Source organism: Desarmillaria tabescens (assembly GCF_030435595.1).
Source record: "Desarmillaria tabescens strain CCBAS 213 chromosome Unknown EV420scaffold_30, whole genome shotgun sequence".
Lineage (NCBI taxonomy): Eukaryota > Fungi > Basidiomycota > Agaricomycetes > Agaricales > Physalacriaceae > Desarmillaria > Desarmillaria tabescens.
Window position 1 is genome coordinate 46864 of NW_026848329.1, and position 27803 is coordinate 74666.

General features: G+C 45.5%; 7 protein-coding genes across 7 annotated transcripts; 2 read left to right on the plus strand and 5 right to left on the minus strand.

Moving 5' to 3' along the window:
- Positions 1-2177, minus strand: EV420DRAFT_1273616 (uncharacterized protein; the record flags this gene model as incomplete). Its single annotated transcript, XM_060467774.1, has 2 exons — positions 1-117; positions 1863-2177. The coding sequence occupies 2 exons, from the start codon at positions 2175-2177 to the stop codon at positions 1-3; spliced, it is 432 nt and encodes a 143-aa protein (XP_060328059.1).
- A 3018-nt stretch (positions 2178-5195) lies between these two features.
- Positions 5196-8740, plus strand: EV420DRAFT_1482036 (uncharacterized protein; the record flags this gene model as incomplete). The annotated part of the gene is made up of 15 exons (XM_060469840.1): positions 5196-5252; positions 5305-5431; positions 5501-5527; positions 5669-5785; positions 6255-6295; positions 6473-6532; positions 6561-6655; positions 6761-6917; positions 7208-7259; positions 7458-7521; positions 7626-7711; positions 7891-8064; positions 8222-8410; positions 8482-8666; positions 8729-8740. 15 exons carry the CDS (start codon positions 5196-5198, stop codon positions 8738-8740), a joined length of 1443 nt encoding a protein of 480 aa, XP_060328060.1.
- A 1176-nt stretch (positions 8741-9916) lies between these two features.
- EV420DRAFT_680261 (uncharacterized protein) lies at positions 9917-10985 on the plus strand. Its single transcript, XM_060483064.1, has 5 exons — positions 9917-10109; positions 10173-10427; positions 10474-10499; positions 10550-10690; positions 10750-10985. Exons 1-4 carry the CDS (start codon positions 9983-9985, stop codon positions 10595-10597), a joined length of 456 nt encoding a protein of 151 aa, XP_060328061.1. The 5' UTR covers positions 9917-9982; the 3' UTR covers positions 10598-10690; positions 10750-10985.
- A 2188-nt stretch (positions 10986-13173) lies between these two features.
- Positions 13174-14354, minus strand: EV420DRAFT_1700736 (pectin lyase fold/virulence factor; the record flags this gene model as incomplete). The annotated part of the gene is made up of 7 exons (XM_060479490.1): positions 13174-13531; positions 13587-13637; positions 13692-13727; positions 13782-13874; positions 13931-13987; positions 14040-14162; positions 14215-14354. 7 exons carry the CDS (start codon positions 14352-14354, stop codon positions 13477-13479), a joined length of 555 nt encoding a protein of 184 aa, XP_060328062.1. The 3' UTR covers positions 13174-13476.
- A 536-nt stretch (positions 14355-14890) lies between these two features.
- On the minus strand, positions 14891-15672 carry EV420DRAFT_1645575 (pectin lyase fold/virulence factor; the record flags this gene model as incomplete). The annotated part of the gene is made up of 7 exons (XM_060477792.1): positions 14891-14944; positions 14994-15041; positions 15094-15162; positions 15213-15246; positions 15301-15371; positions 15442-15584; positions 15639-15672. 7 exons carry the CDS (start codon positions 15670-15672, stop codon positions 14891-14893), a joined length of 453 nt encoding a protein of 150 aa, XP_060328063.1.
- Positions 15673-17273: 1601 nt separating this feature from the next.
- On the minus strand, positions 17274-20010 carry EV420DRAFT_1645576 (glycoside hydrolase family 28 protein; the record flags this gene model as incomplete). The annotated part of the gene is made up of 15 exons (XM_060477793.1): positions 17274-17294; positions 17345-17414; positions 17470-17520; positions 17575-17610; positions 18692-18721; positions 18774-18896; positions 18949-18992; positions 19087-19140; positions 19193-19261; positions 19312-19345; positions 19397-19426; positions 19479-19587; positions 19642-19699; positions 19761-19777; positions 19830-20010. The coding sequence occupies 15 exons, from the start codon at positions 20008-20010 to the stop codon at positions 17274-17276; spliced, it is 927 nt and encodes a 308-aa protein (XP_060328064.1).
- A 6045-nt stretch (positions 20011-26055) lies between these two features.
- On the minus strand, positions 26056-26409 carry EV420DRAFT_1645577 (uncharacterized protein; the record flags this gene model as incomplete). The annotated part of the gene is made up of 1 exon (XM_060477794.1): positions 26056-26409. The coding sequence occupies one exon, from the start codon at positions 26407-26409 to the stop codon at positions 26056-26058; it is 354 nt and encodes a 117-aa protein (XP_060328065.1).
- Between the last annotated feature and the right edge of the window lie 1394 nt (positions 26410-27803).

The window sequence follows — 27803 nt, forward strand, 5'->3', positions numbered from 1 at the left end:
TCACTGCACCATGTCCAGCATCAATGTCTGCAGCTTGCCATCAGCTACCCAGATTGCAACCAGACCCATCAGAGATAGCTTTTGTGGCACTGCCCAACCATCCTGAGCAACATGTATCTTGCCTGTGTTGATGAGCCTCAAGGCTCTGTATGCTCAGAATTCGCAGATTTTAGCATTATAATAAATGCCTTGTCCACTTAGCAGACTTTCACTAAGTCAACGATTGCAATCACGGCAATACCCACTCTTACCGCCAACTATCCTTCCCAGCTCGTATTCCGTATCAATCTGCGCCACTTCATTAATGCCGCCAGGCACCTGATTGCAGATCTCACGGATTTAGGACCATCATTGATCGCTCAGCACAGCCATCGATGACATCAGCATCAAGCATCATTTAGAAGAATGCCACAGTCAAAGTACCAACTCCACGGCAAAAGACCTAATACCGTGACCTTTCCACTCACTTTACTAAGGCTGTTACAATGCCAAGATAATGCCGCACGCATCTACTTCAGTGTACTACCTTCAGTGTACTTTGCCGCAGCAACACAGCAGCCCAAGAGTCCGTATGTTGGGGGAATTCTTTCTAATCATTAAGTCTATACGCAGTAAAACCGTGTGGGTGCTGTTACTTTAGAACTCTGGGAGCATGCGTTTTGTATCATTTCTTACCAATCGATGTACTAAGGACTTACTAAGGACTCGTTTCAAGTATTCTAATTTTATTCCGGACTTGTAGTATAAAAGCTAGTGTAGTAGTAGTTGCAAGGAGTTACTGGACACTAGCCATCATCCACGTTATCGACCACCGTTATCACTTGTACTCGCTAGGAGATAGACAATAACAACATAGTCACTCCAAGTTATACTCTCTGTCACTGGCTTTTCTTCTAACTGGTATTGGTGTATGCTCATATTGCGCCAATACACTGGAATTTGGTGTCCACAACTCGCTTTTATCTTTTAATCCGCCAGCATCAGTTTCACTTTCACCAGCCAGGATCATTTTCATCAGTTTTCACCTTCTACGTTGCCATCAGTTTTACCCAGTTCAGTTCAGTATCGTTACGTCCCCAGTGTGGACTCAGATTAGGATCGTTATTGCCTGCCAGCAGCATCTGTCATGGAATTTCGGTCAACAGCTTCAGTATAGGATCATCAGTCACAGGTATTTGGTATCTTGCCAGTCAGTTTCAGTATAGGATAGTCTCCTGTGTAGACTCAGGATTAGTATCAGTTTCATTTTGCCGTCGTTAACCTCAGTATAGTTTCAGTTTCAGTCCAGCCCAGTCCCAGCCATCGTTTTGCCGTCACCAGTTCCTCCTCATATCATCACCAGTCCTGTCTTATCTTCGTTTTACTGCCAGTTTCTCGTTTCTCGACTACAGTCTTCGTCTCTTGCCATCACGGTATTTGTTATCTTGCCAACAGTATTGCTCTTTGACAGCATTTTCTCTAATTCCATCAACATCGCCCACGGCTTTTACTAGTTAAATTGCCATCACTTCATTCATGGTTTGCCAGTATTCCCAGTTATACCGGATTCTGTTCCTTCTCGTCTATCGAGACCCTTCCCGGCTTACAGCCAACGTTTTCTAGTACTCAATCGTTAAGGGTACTACTTTGCTGACTGAAAAGTCGCAGTGTATACTTGCGTTCTTGAGGAATTCATCACACGGAGGTGCACCGAAACACTCGCACAACAACAAAGCCTTTATTGCCACTACACGCCATTTGCTGTGAACTCCTCTAGAGTTTTAGTTTTTGCCGCTGCCACAGAAGTTTAGGCTCATCAGCGTGCACTCTATAGAAGTACTTCATTAGTGAACAAGAACTTGAGTATTTGTGTTTCAATGCACCCGAAGTAAGGCTACTACCTGTTTCTTTGTGATCTGGTAGACTTCTTTCACATCATGGGTGACAGTATCGGCAGACAGCATTTTGATGTTGGGATTGAACATGTGAATAATATTCCAGTAAGGGGGGTCCTTGAACATGCGGTATGGACAATGGCATTTTGCTGCCCATTCAACCTCATAGAGCCGCAGTTGTCCACTTGTATAGGTGCTACCTTGGACGAACGGAACCAAGCTCGACTGCTGCAACGGTGGCTCTCCATTGCATTCTGCCGTGGCTTTCTCAGCAGCAGCTTGCTGCTTTGCGCAGGACTTCATATGGTTGTTGAGGTTTAAGGTGCAGTTGTTGCTGAAAAGGTGATGAACCTTGACGCCAGAGCTGCAAAAACAATATTACAATGAGAATGGTTACAAATGGCCATACCACTCACTGCTGACATGTAAACTCCTGTGCCCATTGCTTCATATTGGAATTCCATATCACATCGACATTGTCAAAGAAGTGCTTGTAGGCTTGGGCATGCCATTTTGTCTTCATCTTCTTTGTAGAGACTCTTAGCGCTGGACAGAACATGACCAACTATTGATGAACCTAGTTTCCTGATATATTTTTGCCTGCAATTCTCTGTATTTGTGTGGGCCAGGCCATCGTGCTCCACCTGAGTAGACACATTGTGGGTTGAAACAGACTCAGCCTCAGTGGTAGAGGCTTCAATGTCCTCGAAGTTGCATGCTTCTTCATTGTGACTGCCATCATCGGAGACGTGACATGGGCGTTTACAACACAAGTGTTGCTCAGCAGAGCCAGTGTCAGTGATGTCAGCCTCATTATCAGTGGCACCATCAGAGCAGTTGCATTTGCTCATGGTACCAGACTGTGTATTGATGTGTTTTGAGCATGCTGAGCTGGTGAGGGGTGCCATGGAGGTGGAGGATAGTGCAGGACTCTGAAGTTAGCATAGGGCCAGGGCTTTATATGACTGGAAGAGGTGCAAGAAGCTTGAAGAACATTATCTATGAATTTCGGAACAATGAGCAGGGATCTGAAAAAGACAGCAAAAACATACAAAGTAACGTGCAAAGTATAGTGCACAAAGAAAAAGAACACCGCATAGGACAATATCCCATGTGGAGCTGAACGACTGGTCTGCTTTGTTTGGTGAGTGAGAGCGAACAAAGATGCATTACAGTTCAACACGGTTGTCAACGCGTCAATATTTCAATGCCCAAGTACATGCCATGGATCATAAGACGAAGAAGCAAAATTCAGCCATGTTTACTAAATCTGTCTGGCCCAAACAAAGATGCCAGCATTCCTACACTTGCAGTTGCCACATCCAGTACAGGTCATCGATAATGTCTAGCAGATAATTGCCCACATCGTACAGGCTGTTGGAGCCATTCAAGATTGAGGGAAGACAGATAGCAGCGAAGTATGTATATTCGCAATGCCAAATAAATATACAACAGCAAACTCACTCTTCCACACTGCTTGAAGTCGGGCTATCATAACCCTCATCAACAGTGTCCTCCTTGGACTTGTAGGTGTCGATCTCCAAATCCTCATAGTGGTCGTCATATGCATCAGCATAGCCTTGGTCATATCCCTACATTGTAATCAGCCGGATAATCTCCAGCATCATTGTCTGGTCCCTCCTGTGGCAATTCATCAGCCTGCAGACTCCCGATCCAGTCCAAATACCCTTGGTCGAAGGGCTTGTCATCGTTGGTAGACTCCCCCCCATCAGACAAATCCAAATCGCTGCTCACTTGGAAAACCTCACGGAAAAAGACACATTGATCCCAGAAGAATGCGAAGCCTTGGCGACATTTACTGCACTGAAAATGAACAGTGGTACCCCCCCACCCCATTTGACAAGTGTGCACTGTCACTCCTCGCAGAAGAATGAGCACATGACAGGCCAAAGTGTTTAGCTGAAGGATTGTCCATTAGAGGGAAAAGGTCGGGCAGGTCTCAATCCTAGCATGTAAGGTGCGACCAGGGTGCCCGACAAGGCTGAAAGAGCTGACAGCATGGTGATTGCACCATTCTCTGAAGAGCATGACAAAGGAGGGGACACGATCTTGCTTCCTGGGACAAAATGCACTGTCAGAGTCGTCCTCAGAGTGAAATTCCCTTGCGTCTCCGTTGTCTCAACGTGAAGATCCTGCACCTTGGCCTGTGCAAGGTCTGAAGGGAATCCAGGGACAGACAATGTGGCCGAGGTTAGACTGGCATGGTCGGGGAAAGGGGTACACCCAGTCTGAGCACCAGGAGTGTTGGATACATGGGCATGTTGGAGAGCGTCGTCCATGTTCCCCGAGTCGAAAATGCACCATCTTTGGGGTCCTCTGTCCATAATGATCCTCCTTCAACAATATCAATGCCTCATCCGACACATGTCCTGGCCTTTCCAGGCTTCATAAGTGTCGTCATTAGTTCCTGCATATCGGATCAGGGTCCATCGTGCTCCAAGGTCGAGTGTGGTGTCATGCTTGGCACATGAAGGTAATTGGGTATCCGATGGCATTGTTGTTGTCAGATCTATCTTGCTAGGTAACAGAGTACATGCCCTCCCATTTGTAGATTTATTGAGGATGTATGTATCTGCTCCATGAGATGTCAGAACATCAGAGGATGAGAACATATGAATGGGAGCCCCATCTGAGCTTCCCAAGTCCGAATTTTCCATATGTGACCCTTCCTGCAACAAATTACCTCCCATTCCCAGCCATCAACACCTCATCAGAGCTGCGTTTGCGAGACTTGAGGCTCGAGTGCAGTTATCACCATCTCGTCATCTTGAGATCAGCACAATCGCAAGGTTGAGTATTGCTGTAAAGTCAGGGATTCTTCAAGGAGTGGTGCAGGAGTTGTTGACTTTGTAAAGTCAATAGGACGATATTGATTGTGGTCAAGGACACAAGGGGTGACCGGTGAGAACAGAGGGAGAGGATCATGGTAGAGGGCTGCCAGTGAGGGCAGGAGATGGTTTCGATGTTAACCACTGGACTTTGGACCGAATTAGTTGCTGTGGCTATCATGTTGTTACCTATTATAATTACAGGATAATAGACTGATATTGATCTTGTATTCGCTCCATCATTATCTTCAAAATACAAATCATATTCCATGCATATTCTAGGCATATTCTGACATGACTCGTACAGACTTGATTCAAGATTTCTTCAACTATAGATGAGTATAAGTACTCCGAGGTCCACGGTCTGTGCCATGTCATGAAGTCTGACTGCCGACATCATCCAACTCTAACTCTGACCTCGACCATCATCACAAGACACATCGTGCTGCTGTCTGACTTGCACAACAAGACCATGCCATTTGGCACTTCAACAGGCTCTTGCCTGGTGATATCTAGGAGGACTGAGACGGTATGCTTGGGACTGAGAAGGGGGGAAGTCTTTGGTGTTGTGGACACTGCAGTCCAATGCAGATGTAGTGGGAGAATACCTGACTCGGTCGAAAGTGACAGGCATCATAAGGGTGCGATGGGCTACTGAGGTTCTAGACAATGTTGATGAAGCTGGAGGTCTTCTTGGTGTGGAGCCTTGTATGATCTACTGAGGTTTTTCTGACAATGCTTTTTGAAAGGTGCTTTTTTGGATGGGGTCTTGTCAAGTTGACTGTGAGCAGTTGAAGATACAAGGTGTGTGGTAATGTCTGTTATGGTCAGCATCGAATTCATGTTTGGAGCAGGTAAGGTGTCATCAAAGGCATCAGTCTTCGGCAGCAGCAGTTGAGTAAGAAAAAGCAGAGCACGTATCATTTGTGAGCTTTGATTCTGTAGTACGTGGTGTTTGGATGAGAGCTGGATCAAAGCTGGGAGTCGAGGGTACATGTCTGATGATTGGTGGCTGGGCTAAGCGATCTCAAGTGGACGCTTGGAGAGGAGATCCAGAATCCGGTGTGTTTCAAGTGCTCTCCTTTTGTTTCAAGCTATCTAACCTCAAGTAGTAGTAGTCACACTGGCAAGCGGTCTCAAGTCTTCATACTAACCACTCGGTCTCCTGGCAATGCATCATTCCCGGTGAGTCAATACTAGGGTCTGCACAAATATTCAACTCACAGCATGCTCATCATCGAAGACTGAGTGACAGATCCTGGTATGCTAAATGGAGGGAGCCCTGAGAGGATCACTGTACTGTATGACCAGATCTCCTGAAGTGGGCTGTGTTGCATCGGTGAGATGACTTGGTATGGCAATCTCCTTCTTTGGCTTCTTGTTTCTTATTGCTTCCTCCAGTGCAGGAGGTTGAATGCACACTGAAGGCTCGGAGGGCAACTTCATATTTGTACTTCTGACATTCTCTGCAGGAGCATCTGAATTGGCATACATGCTGTGTGGGAGCTCGTGTTTTGGTATTTGACTTCAGACCAGATGGGCCTACAGCGAGTATGTTTATGGGGCTTCGAGGTATGCTATTGTGTTGGTCATAGTAGAAGCAGTTGCAGTGCAATTGTGTCTACATTGATGTACTTTGAATATACATGCTTTCCTGTCACCATGGAACTGGACTGGTCAAGGATTGGTCTAAATATATGCTATCAAATATCCTTCAGGTACAATATTGAATGAAAATACTTTCATTAGGGAGTACAATTGACCGATAGTCATCCAGTGGCTATTCTACCATTATCCATTAAATACATTGTAAATATGGGACATATTTGTACAGTAGTTAGTGTCCAGCTACTATTTCCTTCAAAGTCTGGTGGTTGCCACATTTGGCAACAGCTGTTTAGTTACCAGCCAGTTACTCATTGAACTGGACCAGTAACTGGCACTGACGTGGCCTCGACACTTGGTGTCGTCTTCCCTGTTTCCTCCCACCATCTCAAGTCTGCAGCTTGCACATTGCAATGTCTGCTCTTTCCATAGCTCTGCTGCAATTGCAGACCTTCGAACATTTCACCATTGGACTCAAAAGACCAATCCCAACCTTCAACGTGCACACTGGAACTTTGGGTTTCGGATTTTTGAGTGGATGAAGGAGCATCGTATGATGTGGTGCACAAATTTCCAGGCAGAGCATCAGGTGGATCTGCAGGCCTACATGTGGATGGGGGATCTGTGCTAGCTAGCAAGGCATTAGAAGATAATTGCCCATGAATGTCGTGCTGCAGGATACTCGAGGTTAATGCACTCATTTCCAAGTTCAGGGCAAGTAGCAGCGTTGTCGATATTCAGTACTTTCAAGCTTTCAGTCATGGCCATCACCGTATTGTACAGCTCTTGTAGCGTAGTCAATGAATAAATGGCTGTGTCACCTCAACAACATCCTTGCTCTCCTGTGGCTGCACTATTCACCCCATATTGAGAGTGCAGTCCTCCTCTCTGGGGCATAATGCGCCAGCAAATTTGAAGGATACCAAAATTGGTGAGTTTTTAAGTGCAGGAGGTGTATCATACAACATCTCTCACTCTTTGAACTTTTTTCTTTTGCTCTTCATGAAGACTTCATTATATTCTCTCCTTGTCATTCCTAGACATGTAGTGGACTTCAATGTATGATATTATACCATGAGAATGTATACTAATCTTATAATCGACATTATAGAATCTGTACTCATGTAAGAACCAGTACCCAGTACCTGCGGCACCCAGGTGGAGTGGTACCCGGGTGGAGGTGGGGGTGACAGGTGTGCTCTTGATACTGCGGGTCCTTCTAAAACAGGTCTGGGTACACTCAGATAAGTAATCATGTGACACTTTAGGAGTTACTATTCCTCCCTGACACCAATAGTCGCTTCAACAGGAAGAACTATGCCTTGTGGAAACTTCAACTCACTGAATTACTGAAAGGGAAAGGATTGTGGGGGTACATCGAAGGTACTATACCCTGCCCTGCTGCCCCTTTGACCCCCACAAGTGGACCAACAACTACTCCACTACCTACCAGATCCTACACCCATCTACTCGTCGAACCCTTCCCATGACAAGTGGATCTTCCTGCAACCAACTAGCCCACTCCCACATCATCCTTAATGTTCTTGACCCCATTGGACTAGGGGTAAGGACCGATGGAACAGCAAAGCAATGTTGGGACTCCATCATTGCTGAGCATGTAAAGAAAACTGATATGGCTCTCTCTGAGGCTGAGATGTCCCTGAATGCAGTCAAGTTCGATGGAAATAGTGACCTCGATGCCCATGTCTCCGAAGCTCTGTACAAAGAGGCTCACAGTCAATGACCTGCATAGTACCCCTCTCACAGATCAAGAATTTCATGGCATCATTATTTGGTCAATTCTCCCCACCAATAACTGAATGCCAATTCTTCCAAGCCTATACCAGTTGCTGTCCTCTAGCAATATTATCTCCCACCTTCAGACTCATGCAGCCACTCTATGTGCTGTGGGGAAGGGTCATCTCAGTCCCAAGCTCTCGCAGCTGGATCATCGGCTCCTACCCATGGATGCTCCAATCCTGGCTGCAAGGCATGAGATAAGACAAAACATACTGCGGAAAATTGCTATTGGCCAGGAGGGAGAAAGGAGAGACAGTTCCCTTCTAACTTCGGCCCCCAGAGGTGAGCAAATTATGCAACCATGAATGCCCCGGCCGATACACCATGGCATTTTGTCCTTGCTGTGTGTTCAGTTACCCTTGAGGCTGAGCATGATGGAAATGGCATTGTCATGGAAGATGGGGATACGGGGGAGCATTGTTTTCAATGGAATGGGACTCAATCGTTCTGGAGATGGGATGAATCTGAGAGAGATGAGTCAGGCTCTACTGCATCCTCTGAATCATCTGATTGCACCTTTGATTCTGACACTGAAAGTGTGAGCTCCACCACTGAATACTCTGAGGTAAACACAGACAATGATATGCCTGCCCTGACTAGTGTCGACGATGATGAGGATGAGAATGAATCCAACATTGAGAGTGAGGATGATGATATGCCTGGCTTGACTACTGTGGATAACGATGACGATGAGTACGAGGATGATGAGGATGAAGGGATGAACAAGGTGATTTGCAAGGTCGAACCTGAGGATCGGGCATTCGTAATGACTACCTTTGAAGGTCGTACCCCTTCCCTGATGCTGATGTTCATGGACTCTGGTGCCAGCAATTATTTCTTCAAGAATCGAGAGGATTTCACAGATTACACACCTGTTGCATTTTGTACAGGATCTTCTGCTATTGAAGGGAAGGGGACATTTGAAATCCTTGGAAAGGGAATGGTCTCTAAGACATTCTGACTGGATGGGAAGGATATCAGATTGACGTTTAAGAATGCGCTGCACTTGCCTTCGCTGGCAGCAAACCTCGTGTCCATTAGCTCCCTGGACAAAGCTGGCCTCTCTACCATATTCTCCAGTGGACATGTGGTTGTCTGTAACCAGTCTGGTCAAGAGATCTTTGCTGAGCGAGGTTCAGATGGGATGTACGCCCTTGATGCAGCACCCTCACCACAGGCAATGTCGTCTCACTCGTCACCTACTTCACTGTCAGACTGGCATCATCGTTTTGTACACATGAATCCTACCATGATTAAGGAGATGGCCTCCAAGAAACTCGTTGATGGCCTCGATATTACCTCTGACTCTTTACATGGGCAGTGTGAAGACTGTATCCTTGCATGTCAAGCTCACCGTCCATTCAATGAACTGACAGATCCTGAGGTGGATGCACTAGATCTTGTTGCCACGGACTTGTGGGGTCCCTCCAGGATGGCGTCAGTTAGCGGTAAAATGTACATGATAGTCATTGTGGACAGTGGGATGTCCTTCAAAGTGAGGGAATTCTTGGCAGATAAATCTGATGAGACAACTGTGGCAGCCTTTGACAGGTTCAGGAAGATGGCTGAGACCCAAACGGGACATAAAGTTAAGCATGTGAGAGTGGATAGGGCCTTCGCAGGGTCTAAGTGGGCCGAATATTGTGTGGAGCATGGCATTATACTGGAGTTGACAGCTCCACACTCGTCTGTGCAGAATGGTCTTGTGGAATAGGCAATCTGCATGATCATGGAAGATACTAGAGATCTTCATGATTGCCGGGTATTTGACAGGTACCCATGGGTAACCCAGCATCCATACCTGGCAGGTACACATCTGTGGATGTCACAGTATCCGTGACACCTGGGTGCTGCATGGATGCCGGGTATGGCTCTGCATGTGACAGGTACCTGTCACAGGTACCCGCACAGCCACTGGAATACTCTCTCCTCCCACCACCTTGCCCTCTCACGGATCTTCCTGGTGCCCAGACATGGTTCAGTCAGTCATTTTACCTTAGTCCTTGGTCCTAGACATCAATTCTGAACTCCCACGTGTCTACAGTCTCCACCCACATCAAATCTCCACCTCATAAGCTCAGATCAATATCTTGTGGCAATGATTTTTCCATGATTTTTCACCCGTTTTTCTCGCGTCTAGAAGCGTTCGAAATCCCCAGTTCATGGCTTCAAACCGACCCCTTATTCGCTAAAATTGGCCACTTCGTTGCAGAGTTATGGCAGGATCTTTGTTTTGGCAGGGGATGGAGAGCATATTCAAGATATCTTGGGTTCGGATGGGTGCTTCCCTACATGCTTGGTACGCTCTCAAAGCTCTTTTTTGACATATTCTGACGCTCCCTTAGTGTCCATTATCTGTTACCATCTCATGGTGCTGCTCCCTTATCATTGCCCTCACTGTCTGACTCAGCCATCATTTTGTTCAGTCCATATCTTTTTCGCTTTTTGATCGTTTCCCTTCGTTCTTAGGGCGTTCGAAAGCCCTCGTCAATGCCTTTTAGACGACCCTAGCACGACCCCATGGCATTTCTCCCTGCTCCGGCAGTGTCACCATCACTATAGGTCAGCATCCTCCCTTCCTCCTCCTCCTTATTCACTGTGTGAGGCTTAATGCTGGACAGATTAGTTACTTAGATGTTAGTTACATGTATAGTGTACTTTATTGTACTTTATTGAGTAAGAATTGTGTGGGTATTATGCAGGTACCTGTATATACCCGGGTGAGTGCGGGTACCTGCCACGGATGCAGGTACCCGTGGTGCGGGCCGGGTCATCCGTGCCACGGATGTTGGCACGGATGGTGGGTAGGGCATTTGAGCCACGGGTACCCGTGGTCACGGATGCGGATGTACCCGGGTACGCAATCGTGAAGACCTCTAGAAGCTACTTGTGCTTTGCTTGGCTGACCGGTTCTGGGCTGAGGCCACATTGATGTTGATCTTTACATGAAATCTGGCACCCTCCAGCTGTCATCCTGGCAAGGTGCCAGCTGAGGCTTTCTCAGGTCGTCATCAGGACGTGTCGTTTCTCCAGGTCTTTGGAGCTACTTGCTGGGCAAAGAAACCTATTTTGGGTGGTATCCTCATTGACAGGGGAAGCAAACTGGACAATCAATCAAAGAAATGCATATTTTTAGGATATGCAGGATCGAACTACCATGTGCTCAATCAGTCAGGGCATGTCTTCATGTCCCATGATGTAATCTTTGATGAGGGACAGCCACATCGTACTGTGAGTGTGGGAGAGACTGAGACAGAAGTCCCACTCACTGTACCTGCCCCTCCTTCTGCATCCTCAACTCCTTTGACAACCCCAGAGATGCCTACAGAACCAGTTTTACATCGATCAACTTGTCTGACATGCCCAAGTGATGGTGCCACCGAATCCTTGCTTTCTGAACAATGAGAGGCTGAAGCTAGAGACCGCGGTGATGAGTGGGCAACCAATAGCAGAAGGCTGCAGGCATCAATGGCTGCTTCGGGAAGCACACCTGATCCCTATATTCCAAGGAATTACTGAGACGCCATGAGGGTTGACAAGACATGTTGGAAGGCTGCAATGGATGTGGAGTACGAGATGCACATGACCAAGCACACCTGGGATCTCATAGATGTGCCAGAAGGAGCTAACATAATGGATTGTAAATGGGTGTTTGGAATGAAGTGGGATGGCAACGGGAACTGGCTGCGGGACAAGGCAAGACTCATGGGAAAGGGCTATACCCAGCAATACAGACTGGACTACAATGACATGTGGGCTGCCGTTACTCGTCTTGACTCTGTTCGCATGTCTGCTGCCATTGCCACCAAGTTGGACTTACACCTATGGCAAGTCGACTTTGTGTCAGCCTACTTGAATAGCGAGATGAAGGAGGATATTTATATGTGTCAACCACTGGGATACGTTGTTGAGGGACAGGAAGACAAGGTATGCAAGCTCGTTCATACAATTTACGGAACGATGCAGGGTGGCCACGACTGGTTTGAGACCCTTGGGAAGACGTACGATGACTTAGGGTATACGACATCATGAGCGGACCCATGCATATGGTTGATTGGTGAACCAGGTGGAAATTACACCCTCACAGACACATATACCGATGATGTATGGGAAGCATCTTCAAGCACGAAGGAGGCTAGTTGGAGGAAAGGAGAACTTGAGGAGAAGTGGGAGCTGAAAGACATGAGGGAGAATCACTACTTCTTGGGAATGACGATCGACCAGGACCTCAAGGCTGGCACCATTTCATTCTCTCAGCATCCATACTGGGAGAACCTGGTTGAGGATTTTGGCCTCGAATATATCACGGTTCGTTCAGCCCCATTACCCATAGGGATAGTGCTTGACAGCTCCCAATGCCCTTCGACCCAGGCTGAGAAGAACGACATGGAGCACTACCCATATAGACGTCTCCTGGGTCGAGTTATGTGGGGACAGCTTGCGACTCAGCCAGACCTCTGTTACCCAGTGAGCCTTTTGGCTTGTTTCCAGTCTAACCTGGGACTAGCCCATTGGCATGCACTCTTACATGTTGTCACCTACATCAAGGGTACGATGGACTACGGGATTGTTTTCTCCCGAGATGAACCACTAGTGCCTGTTGGATTTGTTGACACTGACTATGGAGGTTGCCGCAATAGTGCACAGTCAACTTCAGGATATGTCTTTACTATAGCAGGTGGCCCTGTTTGCTGGAGCTCAAAATGCCAGGCTGCCATCGCCCTTTCCACTGTTGAAGCTGAGTATATATCCCTCACCCATGCTGCGCAGCAGATGATGTGGATGATGTCCTGGATGGACGAGGTACGGCTCCCTCAACCATGTCCTGGGGTCTTGTAGGGTGATAACCAAGGGATGATTGCACTTATGATGAATACAAGGGCCCACCACAAGGTCAAACATATCCGTATTCGTGAACATTACATTCGAGAGCTTGTCAAGGCAGGCGACTTACGTGTTGACTTTATTCATGGAAATTTGAACCCTGTTGACATGTTCACGAAAGCCTTACCCCATGACATGCACCATGGCTATCTTGAAGCCCTCAACATTGTTCCAATGGAGTAGTCCGGATATGGGGGAGTGTTGAAGATATCCATACTGTATACCTTTTTACCGTTATCTTTCACTGTCATTCGTTCTTACTTACTATATATATATCACCCCTGTCCTTACTTGATCACCTATATAGCCTAGCCATCGATACCCATGTACCTCAGTCGTTCCACCTTCGCTGTGCCTGACTGAGGTATGTATACCTTACCATCCTTAGCTTATAACATACTCACACTCATTTGTAGATCTATACTTATATCCTCTGTCTTTAGGTACAGTACCTTTCAATATAGTCATTCCACCTTCGCTGTGCCCGACTGAGATCTATACTTATATCCTCTGTCTTTACTACAGACAGACGAATCAGAATGTATACCATTCCTACATGAACCCAAATGCTTACCCAGAGCAGGCTCCACAGTCAATGGCCAGGTGCTTAGTGTCATCTCCAACCCTAGCAGAAATTTGCATTAGTGCGGCAACAGTATAAACAGGATGGTAAGCTCACTTGATGGTTGTGGTGCTTCCAGTGAAGTTCATGTCTCTGTGAGACTAGATCAAAAGCTGTACTAATAGCCTGGACATGGATTTGACTCACAAGATGGGACCACCAGTTCCTGGGGTACCTTCATCATCAAGGTAGGATTGGATAATCAAGACACCATACTCATTGATGCTGCTGAGGGTGTTTCTATGCAAACAGGGATAAGGAGAGAGCTTGACGAATGTAAATCAAGTAATACTTACCCAGAGTACGTGATACCAGAGACCAACACACTAGTTGCAGAAGCTTTGACCTTGATTCTGAGTGCCATTTCAGAAGGGTGACAGGGTGAAAGAGCCTCGGAATATTTACCTGAATCCATACATCGAGTCCGTAACAGTGTTTCTGGAGATGGTGACATCGGTGACGGACTTGCCACTAGAGATGGAACTGATCAAAATTCCATGGCCGCCAGAGCACTTGTTGTTCTTGAAGCTAGCAAATGGATCAGGTAAGGATGTGGTTCCATGAATAGAATGATACGTACATGATGTTCGAGCCATCATTGATAGTGATACAGTCATCCTGGTTCTTCACGATAGGGATGCATGCTGTCACCATATTGTACGGTTTTTGGTAACCATTATATGGAATACAGACTGAAGCCAAATACACCCCAATGGCCATTTGTACGGTACGGTGTACAGTTGTTCCATCACCATCAAGACCTCTCACAGACGGCCGTACAACATCATAATATGGCTTATTTTTTATCTTACTTTTGACTCAGCCGAGAGTCTTTTTTAGGGAAACTCTATGATACAAAATAGCCATTATTCAATTTCATACCTTTACTAACTCACTCTTTTAGCTGTCTTATCAATTTTTCATGCACAATCAAGACAATATGTGTGACTTTATTTTAATTCCTGGATATCTCTAGCCCTGCTCAAGGCAGCATAGCTGATTATGACTCTTTATGAGACCAGATGCATTTTACAGATTTTTGGCAGTCTTAAAGGCATCTGACTCACTTCTTTATGAGCAAATCAATTTCATACTCAGGTGCACAGTCGTCAACAACTGTAGACGGCTGTAAGGTACCCATACCAATGCTGACAAGGCATTCAAACTGACCATACAGCACAGTATACAGATAGTTCCATGACCATCTGGGACAATGGCTTTATGGCCATATATCATATATGGTATGGTGCACATCCCTACTTCACAATAGAGTTTTGGATAGTCACATCGTCAGCTGAAACATTGAAACCCTGTAGTCTATCAAAATGTTGCAGCAAGACGAGAAGAAAATACACTCACGTCGGTATTGTGACCAAGGTCATCATCATCACCATCACTGTTGTCCACCTATGGAGGTTTGGTAAGCTCCTGAAAGACAAATGAGAGGAATCTGGCATACAGTGATGCTGTCAAAGATGAGGCCGTCACTGTTGCTGATAGAGATAGCCTGAGCAGGGCTGTTCAAGACCTGTCACATTCGTTCAGAATTGTACAGAGGAAGATATTAGGGTAACTCACTGTGAAGTCAGAGTATGTGCCAGAACCCTTGAACCTATGCACAAAGTGAGGCCATCAAACACTATCCATGAATATGAAAAGGACCTACTTCAAGAACGGATGAGGCTTGTCAACACCACCGTTGGTGCCTTCACCATCCCAGTACTTGGCACCATTTCCCTATGATAAACATTGTAACACTGAAGCAGGAAAACAATGAAATGAAGCTCATGTTGAACAAGTATCCCACACTATTGAATGTGATGTCGTCACCGTCAATGGTGAACAACAGTCCATCGCCTAGGAACATGTCAATGAAGCTCATGTCAAACAAGTATCCCATGCCATTGAACATGATGTCATCACCATTGATGGTGAACAATGGTCCATCACCTAGGAAGACATCAACAGTCAGATTCTAGTCAGATGCCTATGAGAGGTACACACTAGAGGTCTTGGTGAAGGTGATATTGCCAGCCATGGTGATAGTGGCACCTGACTTGGGCTAATAGAATTAATGGCAAACATAAGCTACATACTTGACATGTGCTCAGAAGAGCATAATTAATGTTGCACAGCATGTATCAAATGCATAATGCTGACTAGTACTATAAGATTGATGCTGCACCATCAAGAAGAACAGGGTGCAAGGGAATTACTGGTGAAGCAAGTAATGAGATGAAGTGATTCTATGTTTCAATGAACTGCATTGCTAGCACTGTAACAATCACTATAGTAGAGCTAGATGGATCTTCCAGCATGGACGTCAGCCTTGGATTGTCGACTTGGTAGAATTAGAGAGAACATAGCTCTAGAGACTGGATATACATGAGACTTCATGAGACAGGACTGCAGAAGATCAGGGGGGATCTAGTCATATTGTAAAAAACAGACAAACTGGAACAAGTTGAAGGAAACGTGATCACAGCTGTGTGACAGCTATTTTGCATGAGTCAAAATGACATCAAAATGCACTTCTGGGATTTTGCATCAGTCAAAATCCTTCAGTATTTCCTTATTAGAGAGGCACCAAGGATTTTGATTCTATTTTGACCCACGCAAAATAGTTGCCACCCAGCTGGGTGATGCATCATGCACATGCATAGCCAAAAGCAGCTTACATCACCAGCTTGATCCAACATCCAGGACCCATTGAGGACCCAGATATCTATCTATCTTCCAGATGATCAGCCACACACCAACTCAGCCTATTTTAACACCTCTGATTGATAGTACCAAAGCTGTTATAACATAGCTGCATTGCCTTGTCATTAGGCTGAACTTGGCACTGCACTGTGCCTGTATTTGCCTAGCAGAATCTGGTAACAGTGTGCTGTAAATGTCCTCTTGAACTGTTCATCAGAACATACCACAAATTATCTCCTCCTATTGAAGTGCCTGCTAAAGACACATATCCTTCCTAGCTGAACCTCCTCTGACCAAGCATGAGCCTTAGCATTCCTAACGGTACACAGACAGCAAGTAGACCTTAATTTGGACACCTTCTTTCGCAGCACATCTGAGCACCTCGATATGAGCTTTGAAATTCTGTGGTGGAGCCTGGCATCGAGATTCATGAGCCAAGCTTTGACCATGTCACATGTTCAATTTTCTCGTTTTGGTTCACTAATTAGAAAGTATCCAGAACAATGATCACTGTCCAGCACACACTATTCATAATCAAGACGTTCTCATCCATCTAATGAGTATCGATGGAGACATCACATGGGACAGGCACTACGAAGCCCTCCGACGTCTCTCTCAAGGACTTCCAAAGCAGTGGCATGCTAATCATCAACTCACTATGCTGATTGATTCAATGAAATGAAAGTGAGACTTGGGCTTAGCATCAGAAGAACAGAGCCATCACCCCTCCAAAAGACTTCTGCAGATGTAACCAGCCAAAGAGGCACAACTGGAGTTGGTAAGCTTCAGGCCGAAATTTATATACTGGATACCCAAGTGTTTTCAGAACACAGTTAAGACAACAGATCATTGGATTAATACAGAGAACCCATAAATATTAGTATCAATAAATAGTACTGGAATATTATGCACTGCATAGATTACAGTATTATCAACCTAATATGATCTGCCAGAAATCTGTTCTCGATGTCAGCAGAGAGTCGAAGCCAGCAGAGGTGGATTCTTACAGTAGCATCATTGCTATCAACTGTTCCCGCTGAGCTGCCAGTGATCTTCAATTTCGAGAAGTCCCAAGTTCTACAGGCAGATGGATCAGAATGCATTCTGTTGCTGCAGGAACATGAATGCTTACCCAGAGCAGGCTCCACAGTCAATGGCCAGGTGCCTGGCATCATCTCCAACCCTAGTAGAAATTTGCATGAGTACAGTAACAGTATGAATGGGATGGTGGGCTCACTTGATGGTAGTGGTGCTTCCAGTGAAGTTCACGTCCCTGTCAGACTACATTAAAAGCTGTGCTCATAGCCTGGAGGTGGTTTGACTCATGAGATGGGACCACCAGTTCCTGGGGTACCCTCATCATCAGGGTAAGACTGGGTGATCAAGACACTGTACTCGTCAATGCCACTGAGTGTGTTTCTGTATGGAAAAGTATAAGAAGAGAGCCTGACAAATTTAAATTAGGTAGTACTCACCCAGAGTACTGTAACGCACTAACTTGGATTGAACAACATTTGCCTCTAAACTGTCACTTGCGTTCAGTGATTCAGTTGTGAAGAGGGCATTGCAATCGCTAGATCAGAAATGATAGTTCTTAGTTTTAGAAGCAGGGAGTTTCTGCATGAAAAGTTAGGAGTGTATAACTTTAGCCGAAGCTGGGGTGTAAGACCACAGCAAGGCTTGTTTAAATACATTGTGGTATTTACTAGTATGTACCATTCCTGTGTCTTGGTGTGTGCTGCCCCAATGCAGCGCTGTCTTCTATGTCCTCTGTATCGTATGGTGCTTGGTATAGGAGAAACCCTCCTGCAAGTAAGAAGACTAGCGTCCATAGGGCATGGTCTTCTGAGGGGCGTATGTGGTGGCTTGTCCATCCTAGGGTGTGATCAGAGTCGACCTAAAGAAGCGTGATTGGGTGAAGGGGGGTCAGGCCCATAGGAGTGTGATCGGTCTATGGGCCATCAAACGGATCATGTGTGTGAGCGGTACGTTCAGGGACCTATCAGAGAAGACTGATGGTTGTGTTGTGGCAATGCCCCAGTGATGCAATGTGAGCATGACCACACTAGAAGTGCTCCTATGAGTAAGAAGGGCAGCGTCCGTATGGTGCTGCCTCTCACGATGTACAGCTGCAGAGCCCATGACTGAGTCCTAGTGATGTGGTCTGTGGTGCGAGGTGATGCCATGTGGGCGTGTGACCAAGCAGGTCATGAATGATACAGATCAGGTACGAGGAATGATGATGAGAGTCGAATGATGACTTGCCGACTTGCCGTGATAAGATACTGTGATAAGATAAGATAAGCGAAAAATAGGGGTGAATTCATGACAAGTACGTGATACCAGACACTGACGCACTAGTCGCAGAGGCTTTGACCTTGATTCTGAGTGCCATTTCAGAAGGGTGATGGAGCAAAAGAGCCTCGGAATATTTACCTGAATCCATACATCGAATCCGTAATGGTGTTTCCAGAGATGATGACATCAGTGACAGACTTGCCACTGGAGATGGAACTGATCGAAATGCCATGGCCACCAGAGCACTTGTTGTTCTTGAACCTGGTCAATACATAGCATAAGGATGGGCTTCTACACATGTAATAAGACATACATGATGTTTGAGCCATCATTGATAGTGATACAGTCATCCTGGTTCTTCATGACAGAGTTTTAGATAGTCATGTCATCAGCTGAAACATCGAAACCCTGTAGACTATCAAAATGTTATAGCAAAGCAAGAAGAAAATACCCTCACATCAGTATTGTGACCAAGGTCATCATCATCACCATCGCTGTTGTCCACCTATGGAGGTCTGGTAAGCTCCTGAAAGACAAATGAGAGGAATCTGGCATACAGTGATGCTATCAAAGATGAGGCTGTCACTGTTGCTGATAGAGATAGCCTGAGCAGGGCTGTTCAAGACCTGTCATTTACGTTCAGCATTGTGTGGCAAGAGAGAAAATAGTAGCTCACCATGAAGTCAGAGTATGTGCCGGAACCCTTGAACCTATAAACAAAGTGAGATTGTCAAACAACCATGAACATGAAGGGGACCAACTTCAATAAAGGGTGAGGCTTGTCAACACCACTGTTAGTGCCTTCACCATCCCAGTACTTGGCACCATTTCCCTATTACAAACATTGTAACACTGAAGCAGGAAAACAATAAAATGTGGCATATGTCGAAAGAGTATCCCATGCCATTGAACGTGATCTCTTCACCGTCAATGGTGAACAATGGTCCATCGCCTAGGAAGACATCAATAGTCTAATTTCTGTCTGATGCCTATGGGAGGTATGCACTAGAGGTCTTGGTGAAGGTGATATCACCAGCCATGGTGATAGTGGCACCTGACTTGGGCTAATAGAATTAATGGCAAACATGAGTTATATCTTTGTGCAAGGTCAAAAGAGTGATGTACAGAGAGCATAAGAGTGCCTAAGTATAAAGTCATCAGAATATGAAGAAAATAAATTTGCCAGTGGCTTACTTCTGCTGGGGATAGTAAAGGCTGAGATAGTGACCGACAAGCAGCTCCAAATGGATGAAGCACTTGAAACAGAAGAGATCGTGCAGCTTGCATGCTCTTCAAGCTCTCCAGTTGGGATGGCTGACATGAGTGTGAGCACCATGGCAGTAAAGACGAATTGGCGGAAAGCATGTTGGAACATGATGACCAGGATGCAGAAATTGAAAGCAAACGATAGATGCTGCTGAGTCACCGACCTCTACATTTTCTGGTTTTTATACCATTTGAGAGACTGTGCTGGATTATTCACAGAGGTGGGTGTATAAAATTAAACTTCTGCGGAGAATGACTGGATGATCAGTATAATGAAGTAGGGCTTGGCATAATATTGCATAGGATATTTGCATAGTGACCCAACTTGCGAAGCCCCATTTGGTTCATCAGACATCGTTCAAAGTCCATGTATGTGGTCAGGTGCACACGCATCTAGAATATCGCAACCCACACATTTGCGATTCTTGTCGAGTTTGTTGTAGGAATTCCTTTGAATAACTTTGGCATTGAACAAACAACTGGGAGGAAACAATTCTTGTAAAAATTTTGGACCACAAGAATCATGGTCACCCACCTGTGGCATGTAATCTTTGTCGGGTGCTCGTGCTCTTCTTCCTTGTTTGCCTTTCATTCTGCAGAATCATCCAGACCATCCTGCTAATAGGTGGCATGGTCAGTATTTCCAGTAGAGAATTCATACACTGGCATATACATGCAACCATTTTTTTTGCAACCATTGTCCGATGCGAAGGAGATACATTTCCAATCTTGACTGGTTGACTGTAAAAGATGTGAGAGTCTGTCTAGAAGAGACCACCGACAAAGTGCTGATCCGTAATATGAGTCAGTGCCTGTACAACTTTGATGTGCCCTCCCATAAGCTGAAAAGGAGCTTAACCAGTGACTTTCCTCCATAACCTTGAAGCAGAACCCCTGCAGGCAGCTATTCATATAACCCCCATATTCTATCGATGTGAGCAGCAGTCCAGTCTGGCCAGATACTGACACTCAACACCCAAGCATCTAAGCAATGCAATACTCACTGGAACCTCCTGGCATAGATCTTGCTGACTAGTGTATTGGTGGGAGAGATGCAGATATGCCATCGTTTTCTGCCAGCAAAGTTCTGTGAGAGACAAATGCATTGGCAAAGTAGGGATTTCCATTAGGGTACACTTATGAGGGTTTTATTGGTTGGGCCATCACTATCAGTTACCCAATGCTCCTTGTAGTACTTCCTAAGATGGTGCTCAGTGGAGTGCCAGGACCAAATTCTGGTGTAATTCTTCACAAAGATGTTGCAGGAAAGATTGATGTCCAGATGGTGGATATCAGGAAATTACAGCACGAGATGTAGAGGTGAGAGGATTTTATGCAAGTCAGGCTGATGTCCAAGGCTAGATCCAGACAATGGTCATGGTGGCAAGCTGTAGAGAGTAGGCTTTGTGTTTAGCGCAGACAAAGACAGGAGTTGTGAAAGCACATATACCTTCCTGGTCACCTTCACCACAGAACTAAATTGAAGAGACCTGGCATCCTCCTTTACTGCACACATAGTCAGGCTGTATCAAGATAGGCCTGGGAACATCAGGAGCTCCTCTATCAGCTGAGAACCAGCTTGACCATTATCTGCTGACATCAGGCCGGCTTTCCACTGTAGATTGCACAAAAAGTTTCAGGCTATGACAATAGATGATATGCTTGATATCCAGTGCTATGGTCCTGTTAAGCACTAACTCTAATCTAAGCCAAGGCTGGTCTCTATCCTGTCACTCGCATTCAGTGATTCAATGTTAGAGAGGCCTTTGGTAGATTGCAAGAAGTTAGGTGTCACTTGTAGCGAAAGCAAGGAGCTTGTAAGAGTTAGAAGTATATAACCTTAGCCAAAGCTGGGGTTTAAGGCCACAGCATAGGCTAGCTTAAATACATGTTAGACTCATACTAAGAATAGTATCTACAAGGGCACATGCAGCGAGAAGTGTGCCTGCTAATGAATGAGGAGGGAGGACACTTAAAGAAGTGTGTTCCCGATGAATAAGAGTAAAGAGTGCATATCACCTGCATCTGTGCAGGACTCTGTCTGAATAGGCTACATCCCATAGACTGCCCTCGACCAGCGGTCGACTTGGGCCCAACCACTAAGAAGTATGATGCCATCAAGAGAAGCATGATGGCACATGCAGGTCATCAGTCATCTGGGGTGAAGCAGCTGTGAATTGGGGTGACGGCAACCAGATAAAGGAGATGCTGGCAGAATATCATAGGTCTGAGAGATAAGATAGGTAGGTCCAGGGTTCTGGAAGATAAGGATAAGATAAGATAAGGAAAATAGGGGTGAAGTCGTAATAGGTCCCCTACCAGAGGTCGGTGTTGATGGATACTGACATGAATAAAGCCTCACCTCAGAACTCATGTCACCTCCATGGTATTCCAAACTTGAATGTGCTCTAAGAAGTCAAAGTCAAAGTTTGAAAACCAGAAGCTGGTGGTCTGATGACCATATAGAAAGGATGCTGAAGAGGCTCTGTGCGTGCCAAGCTCGAAATGCGATAGCATAGACACACTAAACACACCCACTCTCACACTCGCACACACACAGAATCTCAGTAGTTCAGGAGAGATATGCAATGCAAGCACACAATAACAGTAGAATTAAAAGATGTCTTGTGCTCTTCAAGATATAATAGCACACTAGCTCAAAAGAATTCTCTAAGTCCAAATGCTTTTAGGACAGGAGGTGAGTGATATGTATCACTCGGCCTCAAGGTGAAAGTAATATTTCACAAGCCCACAAACATTCCACAAGAACGTACAACCCTCAATTGATGTTGCGCACGACACACAGGTGGCTACAACCCATCAAACAAATTACACACGACTTAAAGCTTTGCGCTCTAAGCAGAAAACACTTCAGAAACCTTTCATAGATTCACAGGGTTCAAACCTATGTGATCCAGAGACACAGAAACACAGAAACACGTCCACAAGCCACAGGGTTTGAACCTATGCTACTTGGGAATAAACCAAAAAAACCCTCAAAGAGTATTGACAAGCCAAAGGGTTTGAACCTCTGCCACTTGCAACAACTCAGAATTCACAAACACATTCTGCAAACACAAATGCACATTCAAGTTATCACAATACAATATTTCTCTGAGTTGAGCACAATCAATTACTGTCCAGAATCAAGCTAAGCATCGCACGTGAGCAAGGCATGCCTCGTGACCTCTCAAGGGTTTCAAATTAATTCTAGATCCAATAATATTCTCTCGCTCGAAGCTACAAACACAAGTCCTTTGGTTGCACACTAGGCTCTCTGCTTCGTGTCACAACTGCAGGGGTTTGAAAGCTTTTTACCTACTTCTAATTACTGCGCTTTTATCTACAGCTAATTATATAAATATAAATATCGAAAATAGATATGCTCCACCCCAGAGCCATTTCCTCTCTGTGATGCTGACACGCATGCAACGCGTTCACACATGTAATTTTGCGAATTCTAGGAATGCAAGCGTGTGTGTGCCCTGTGAATAATATTAGAGTGCATGTAAGGCATAGAGTGCTACACACTGAGGCAGAAAGCACTATAATAAAAATAATATGAGTAGAGCGCATGGCTTAGACTTAGAACGGCACACTTGTGTCATTTAAGTGTGCAGTCTCAGTGCTTATACACACACACTGTGCCCTCCTCTGCAGTGTATCACTCAATTAAATTCACTGAAGATAATATATTGAAGGTGCTTCATGCTACATTGATCTATGATGCACGAACCCTGCTGATCCAGCAATCACCGAGAAATGTCATCCTGAACGAAGAATCAACAAGTCCGAATACTCTAAGGAGTTCTTGGCCAGAGAGAAATAAAACCCGCTGCCCATATGAAATATTAAACTAGAAATGGTTGCGCGGCAACCAATAAAATAAAACTCACTCACTAGATAAGTTGCGTGGCACTGTAATTAAATCCGTGGAGCCAATAAGAAGACACATGCTGCATGGCACGACGAGGCTAGGCCTTGCCAAGTGGAGAAAACAGCGGTAGCATGCGTGCCGACATGGAGTGCTGAGTAAAATAATGATTACTATCACTACGGCTGATGCGGCACGCAAGAGAAGGGAGTCCGAGGTGGAGCGTTGTCTATTTTCAGTATTTACATTTCATATAGTTAACGGTAAATATAAGAGCGGTAGTTACAGGTAGTTAGCAAGTTTTCAGACCCCTGCAGTTGTACTACGAAGCAGCGTGCTTAGTGTACGACGAAAGGATTTTATTTGAAGCTTCGGGCGAGAGAGTATTATTGAACTTAGAATTATTTTGAACACTTTGAGAGCTTGCGAGGCATGCCTTGCTCGAGCGCGCTTGATTTGTTCAAGTAAAGTACAGTAATTGATTGCGCTCTACTTAGAGAATATTGTATTATGATAACTTGAATGTGCATTTGTGTTTTTGGAACTTGTTTGTGAATTCCGAGTTATTGCAAGTGGCAGAGGTTCGAACCCTTTGGCTTGTCAGTAATCTCTGAGGTTTTTTTGGTTTATTCCCAAGTGGCATAGGTTCAAACCCTGTGGCTTGTGGACGTGTTTTCTGTGTTTGTGTATCTCTGGATTGCATAGGTTAGAACCCTGTGGATCTATGAATGGGTTTTGAAGTGTTTTCTGCTTGGAGCGCAAGGCTTTAAGTCGTGTTAAGAGTATTGTGAAACATTGTGGACACTTGTGTGTTGTGTGCGATGTATTTTGAGGGTTATATGTTCTTGTAGAACATTTGGGGGCTTGCAAAATAATACTTTTGCCTTGAGGCTGAGCAATTCTGTCGCTCACCTCCTGTTCCAAAAGCATTTGGACTTAGAAGATTATTATATTGCTAAGCATGCTATATTATATTGTAACGTGCGAGGATTCTTTCAATACTACTGCTATTGTGTGCTTGTATCGCACATCACCCCCGAACTACTGAGGGTTTGTGTGTGTGTGAGTGTGAGTGTGGGTGTGTTAGTGTTATATACACTAGTGCATTTCTAGCTTGGCATGCACAGAGCCTCTTCAACACGTCAACCGCATGGTCACTAATTAATATCCTGAGTCAGTCATCCAAGTTAGTGCTCAATAACATGCTGCTCTTTCTTCTTGGCAAGATCTAGAGTTGCCACATCATGCAGAATATTTCTCCTAATTGGCTTCTTGTTTTTAATTCCTCTGTCGTGCACATCGCTAGTGAGTTGGTATTTTTATTTGATTGCTGCACAACCTTTTCTTAGTTTAATATTTCATTCTGGGTGCAGGGTTTCTCTCATGTCAGCTGAAGCCCTCTCAGGAAGCTCGGACTGGGTGGTCCTCGGTTCTGAATGATGTCTCTCGGTGATTGCCAGATCAGCAGGGTTTGCATGTCATAGATCAATGTTGCGTGAAGCTCCGTAAATATATTATCTTTTCAGTGTATTTTATTTGAGCGAGACGCTGCTGAGGGATGCATAGGGTGTGAGTCAGGGCACTGAGACTCCACACTTAAATGACACCAGTGTGCCACTCTAAGTCTAAGCCATGTGCTCCACTCAGATTATTTTATTATATGCTGCTTCTGCCTCAACAGGTGTCACTCCATGCTGGGTATGCACTCTAATATTACTTAGTGGATTGACACATGTTTGGATTCACAGGATTCACAAAATTACACATATGAACACATTGCGCTGATATGCCTGGTATCAGACTACCCATAGATTTTGCGATTTTACATCAGTTTATGCAATCTACAAGCAGTACAGAGAGCTACAGTGGAGGCTTCACACTGGTAGCTAAATACTACATAAAGAATGAAAGCACGGCAGTACAGAATGGACTTAGAAACGACATCTCGAAGAGTCAATTCTACCAGCCATCAACATGTTAGCCACTAACTCTATCAACTTAGATCATACTAGGATCACTACTCGCACTTCGGTAGACGATACTCTAGCAAGTCAAAGGCGATGAAAGTCGATGGGACAGATAGTCATGAAGGACGGAGTTCGATGTTAGGTAGATTAAACCTTAGCCGAAGCTGGGGTTTGAACCAGCTGAGGCTCTACTTAAATACAAGTGGATACGCTAAAAATAGTACTGTGGGAAATGATCCGTAGGGATCGCATATGAGTAATCCTGCTGAGTAAAACGAAGAAAAAATGAATAAACCGTAACATTACCCCCCCCTTAAGACTCGTTCGTCCCGAATGAGTCATCGGATTCCTCCCCATCTGTGTCGTATGAGTCAATGTCTGAGGCGCGTTCATCATCGTTCCAATTCTCTGCCACCTTTCGAAGAAGGTTTACGTCGGTTTCGTTGTCGGATGGGGGATCAAGCAGAATGGGAGGATTTTCATATGGTCGATCCTCTCGTCGCGAGGCTTCAATTTCGATCTTCCGTCTCTTTAAATAGGAGTCGCGTATGCAGGGGTCAAGGAATTTATGTTCTTCCCGACGTCGTGGGTATGGTACAATGGAACCTGCTTTGCTGGGATGCTCTTGAATATACTTTTTGTTTCTCTCCAGAAGCACTTTGTCCATCGATTGGGAAATATCGCCTATAAGTCTGCGGAATGAAGAGGGGACTGATATTGGTCCCACATTTCGACCTGCATCTGACCCATCCACCTCCCCTACTAAGTTGAGCTTTTCGGAGTGCCTCGACGCGGTACATTGAGAGGATGGAACCGTGATGATATCGGTTACACAGGGGGAGTCCGGTTCATGGTAGTGAACTGGGAGGTCCCGAGGTATTTTATCATCTACTCCGACCACTCGCCCTCGGTTGTTAACTGTCCACCACATTTTTCAGATTCGCGACTCGTAGTCGTTGACGAGTTCCTCGGCATTGGCCATGTCCGAACGTTTAACCCATGAGTTTTCCTCCAGCGGGTATCCTTTCCATTTCACCAAGTATTCCATAATGGTGCGGCGAGTTCATCCGCGGCCTATTACCCAGTCCCTTTCCCCAACAATCTCCTCGATCTCGTATTCTTCCTGCTCATCGATTAGTTCAGGAGGTGGTCGTTCCGGGTGTGGCTGATTCGGGAACTCGGGAGCATGGTATGGTGTGAGTAAAGATTCGTTGAATCGATTATGGATCCTCCATTTCTCTGGAAGTTTCAGCTCATAAGCTGATGCTCCTTTCTTTGCGGTGATGATGAACGGTCCTACCCGTCTATCCCCTAATTTCCTTGTCGGGTGAGGAAGGTTTAGGTTGGTGGAATCCAGCCACACCTTGTCGCCTACTTGATACTCCACAGCCTTTCCTTTATGCTTATCGTAAGCCTTCTTCATCGACGCAGCCGCTCGTTCGAGGGATTCCTTTGCCTTCTCTTGTACCTCTTGGATTCCTTGGACTAACTTCGATGCAGCCAGTACGGCGTCCTGGCGTTGGGCCACCTTGATGACTTGTCCATCACGTCTGAAAACCACCTTGTATGGGGAGAAGCCCGTAGCAGAGTGTTTGCGGTTATTGTGAGTGAACGCAGTGAGCGGTAACCACTCACTCCAATCGTCTTGTCGATAGCTGACAAACATCTTGAGGTACTTCTCAATCTCCTGATTGACCCTTTCCGTCTGCCTGTCCGTCTGAGGGTGATAAGCCGTCGACAGATTCCCGGTTGTTTGGATGAGAGCGTAGAATTCCTTCATAAATTTAGACACGAAGACGGCTCCTCTGTCCGAGATGATTTTCTCTGGCATTACACCATACGGTACATAAACGTAGTCCCTCAGGATCTTGGCGAACCCCATGGACGATAGCTCTTCGGTGCATGCTATGGGTATGATGGTCTTAGAGAATCGGTCGACCAGAACGAGGATGGAGTCGTTTCCCTTCGAATCCGGGAGCTTGGTGATCATGTCGACCAAAATATGTGTCCAAGGTCGAAGAGGAACCTCGTTCGGGTGAAGGGGCGCTCTTTTGGGGCGTC

What these genes read in the sequence shown, in the direction of transcription:
- EV420DRAFT_680261 (XM_060483064.1), top strand. Translation starts at nt 9,983, where the DNA reads ATGGATGCCGGGTATGGCTCTGCATGTGACAGGTACCTGTCACAGGTA. An exon ending in TGGTGCCCAGACATGGTTCA is followed by an intron (nt 10,110 to 10,172) that starts GTCAGTCATTTT and finishes ACGTGTCTACAG; the next exon opens with TCTCCACCCACATCAAATCT. An exon ending in TTATCTGTTACCATCTCATG is followed by an intron (nt 10,500 to 10,549) that starts GTGCTGCTCCCT and finishes GCCATCATTTTG; the next exon opens with TTCAGTCCATATCTTTTTCG.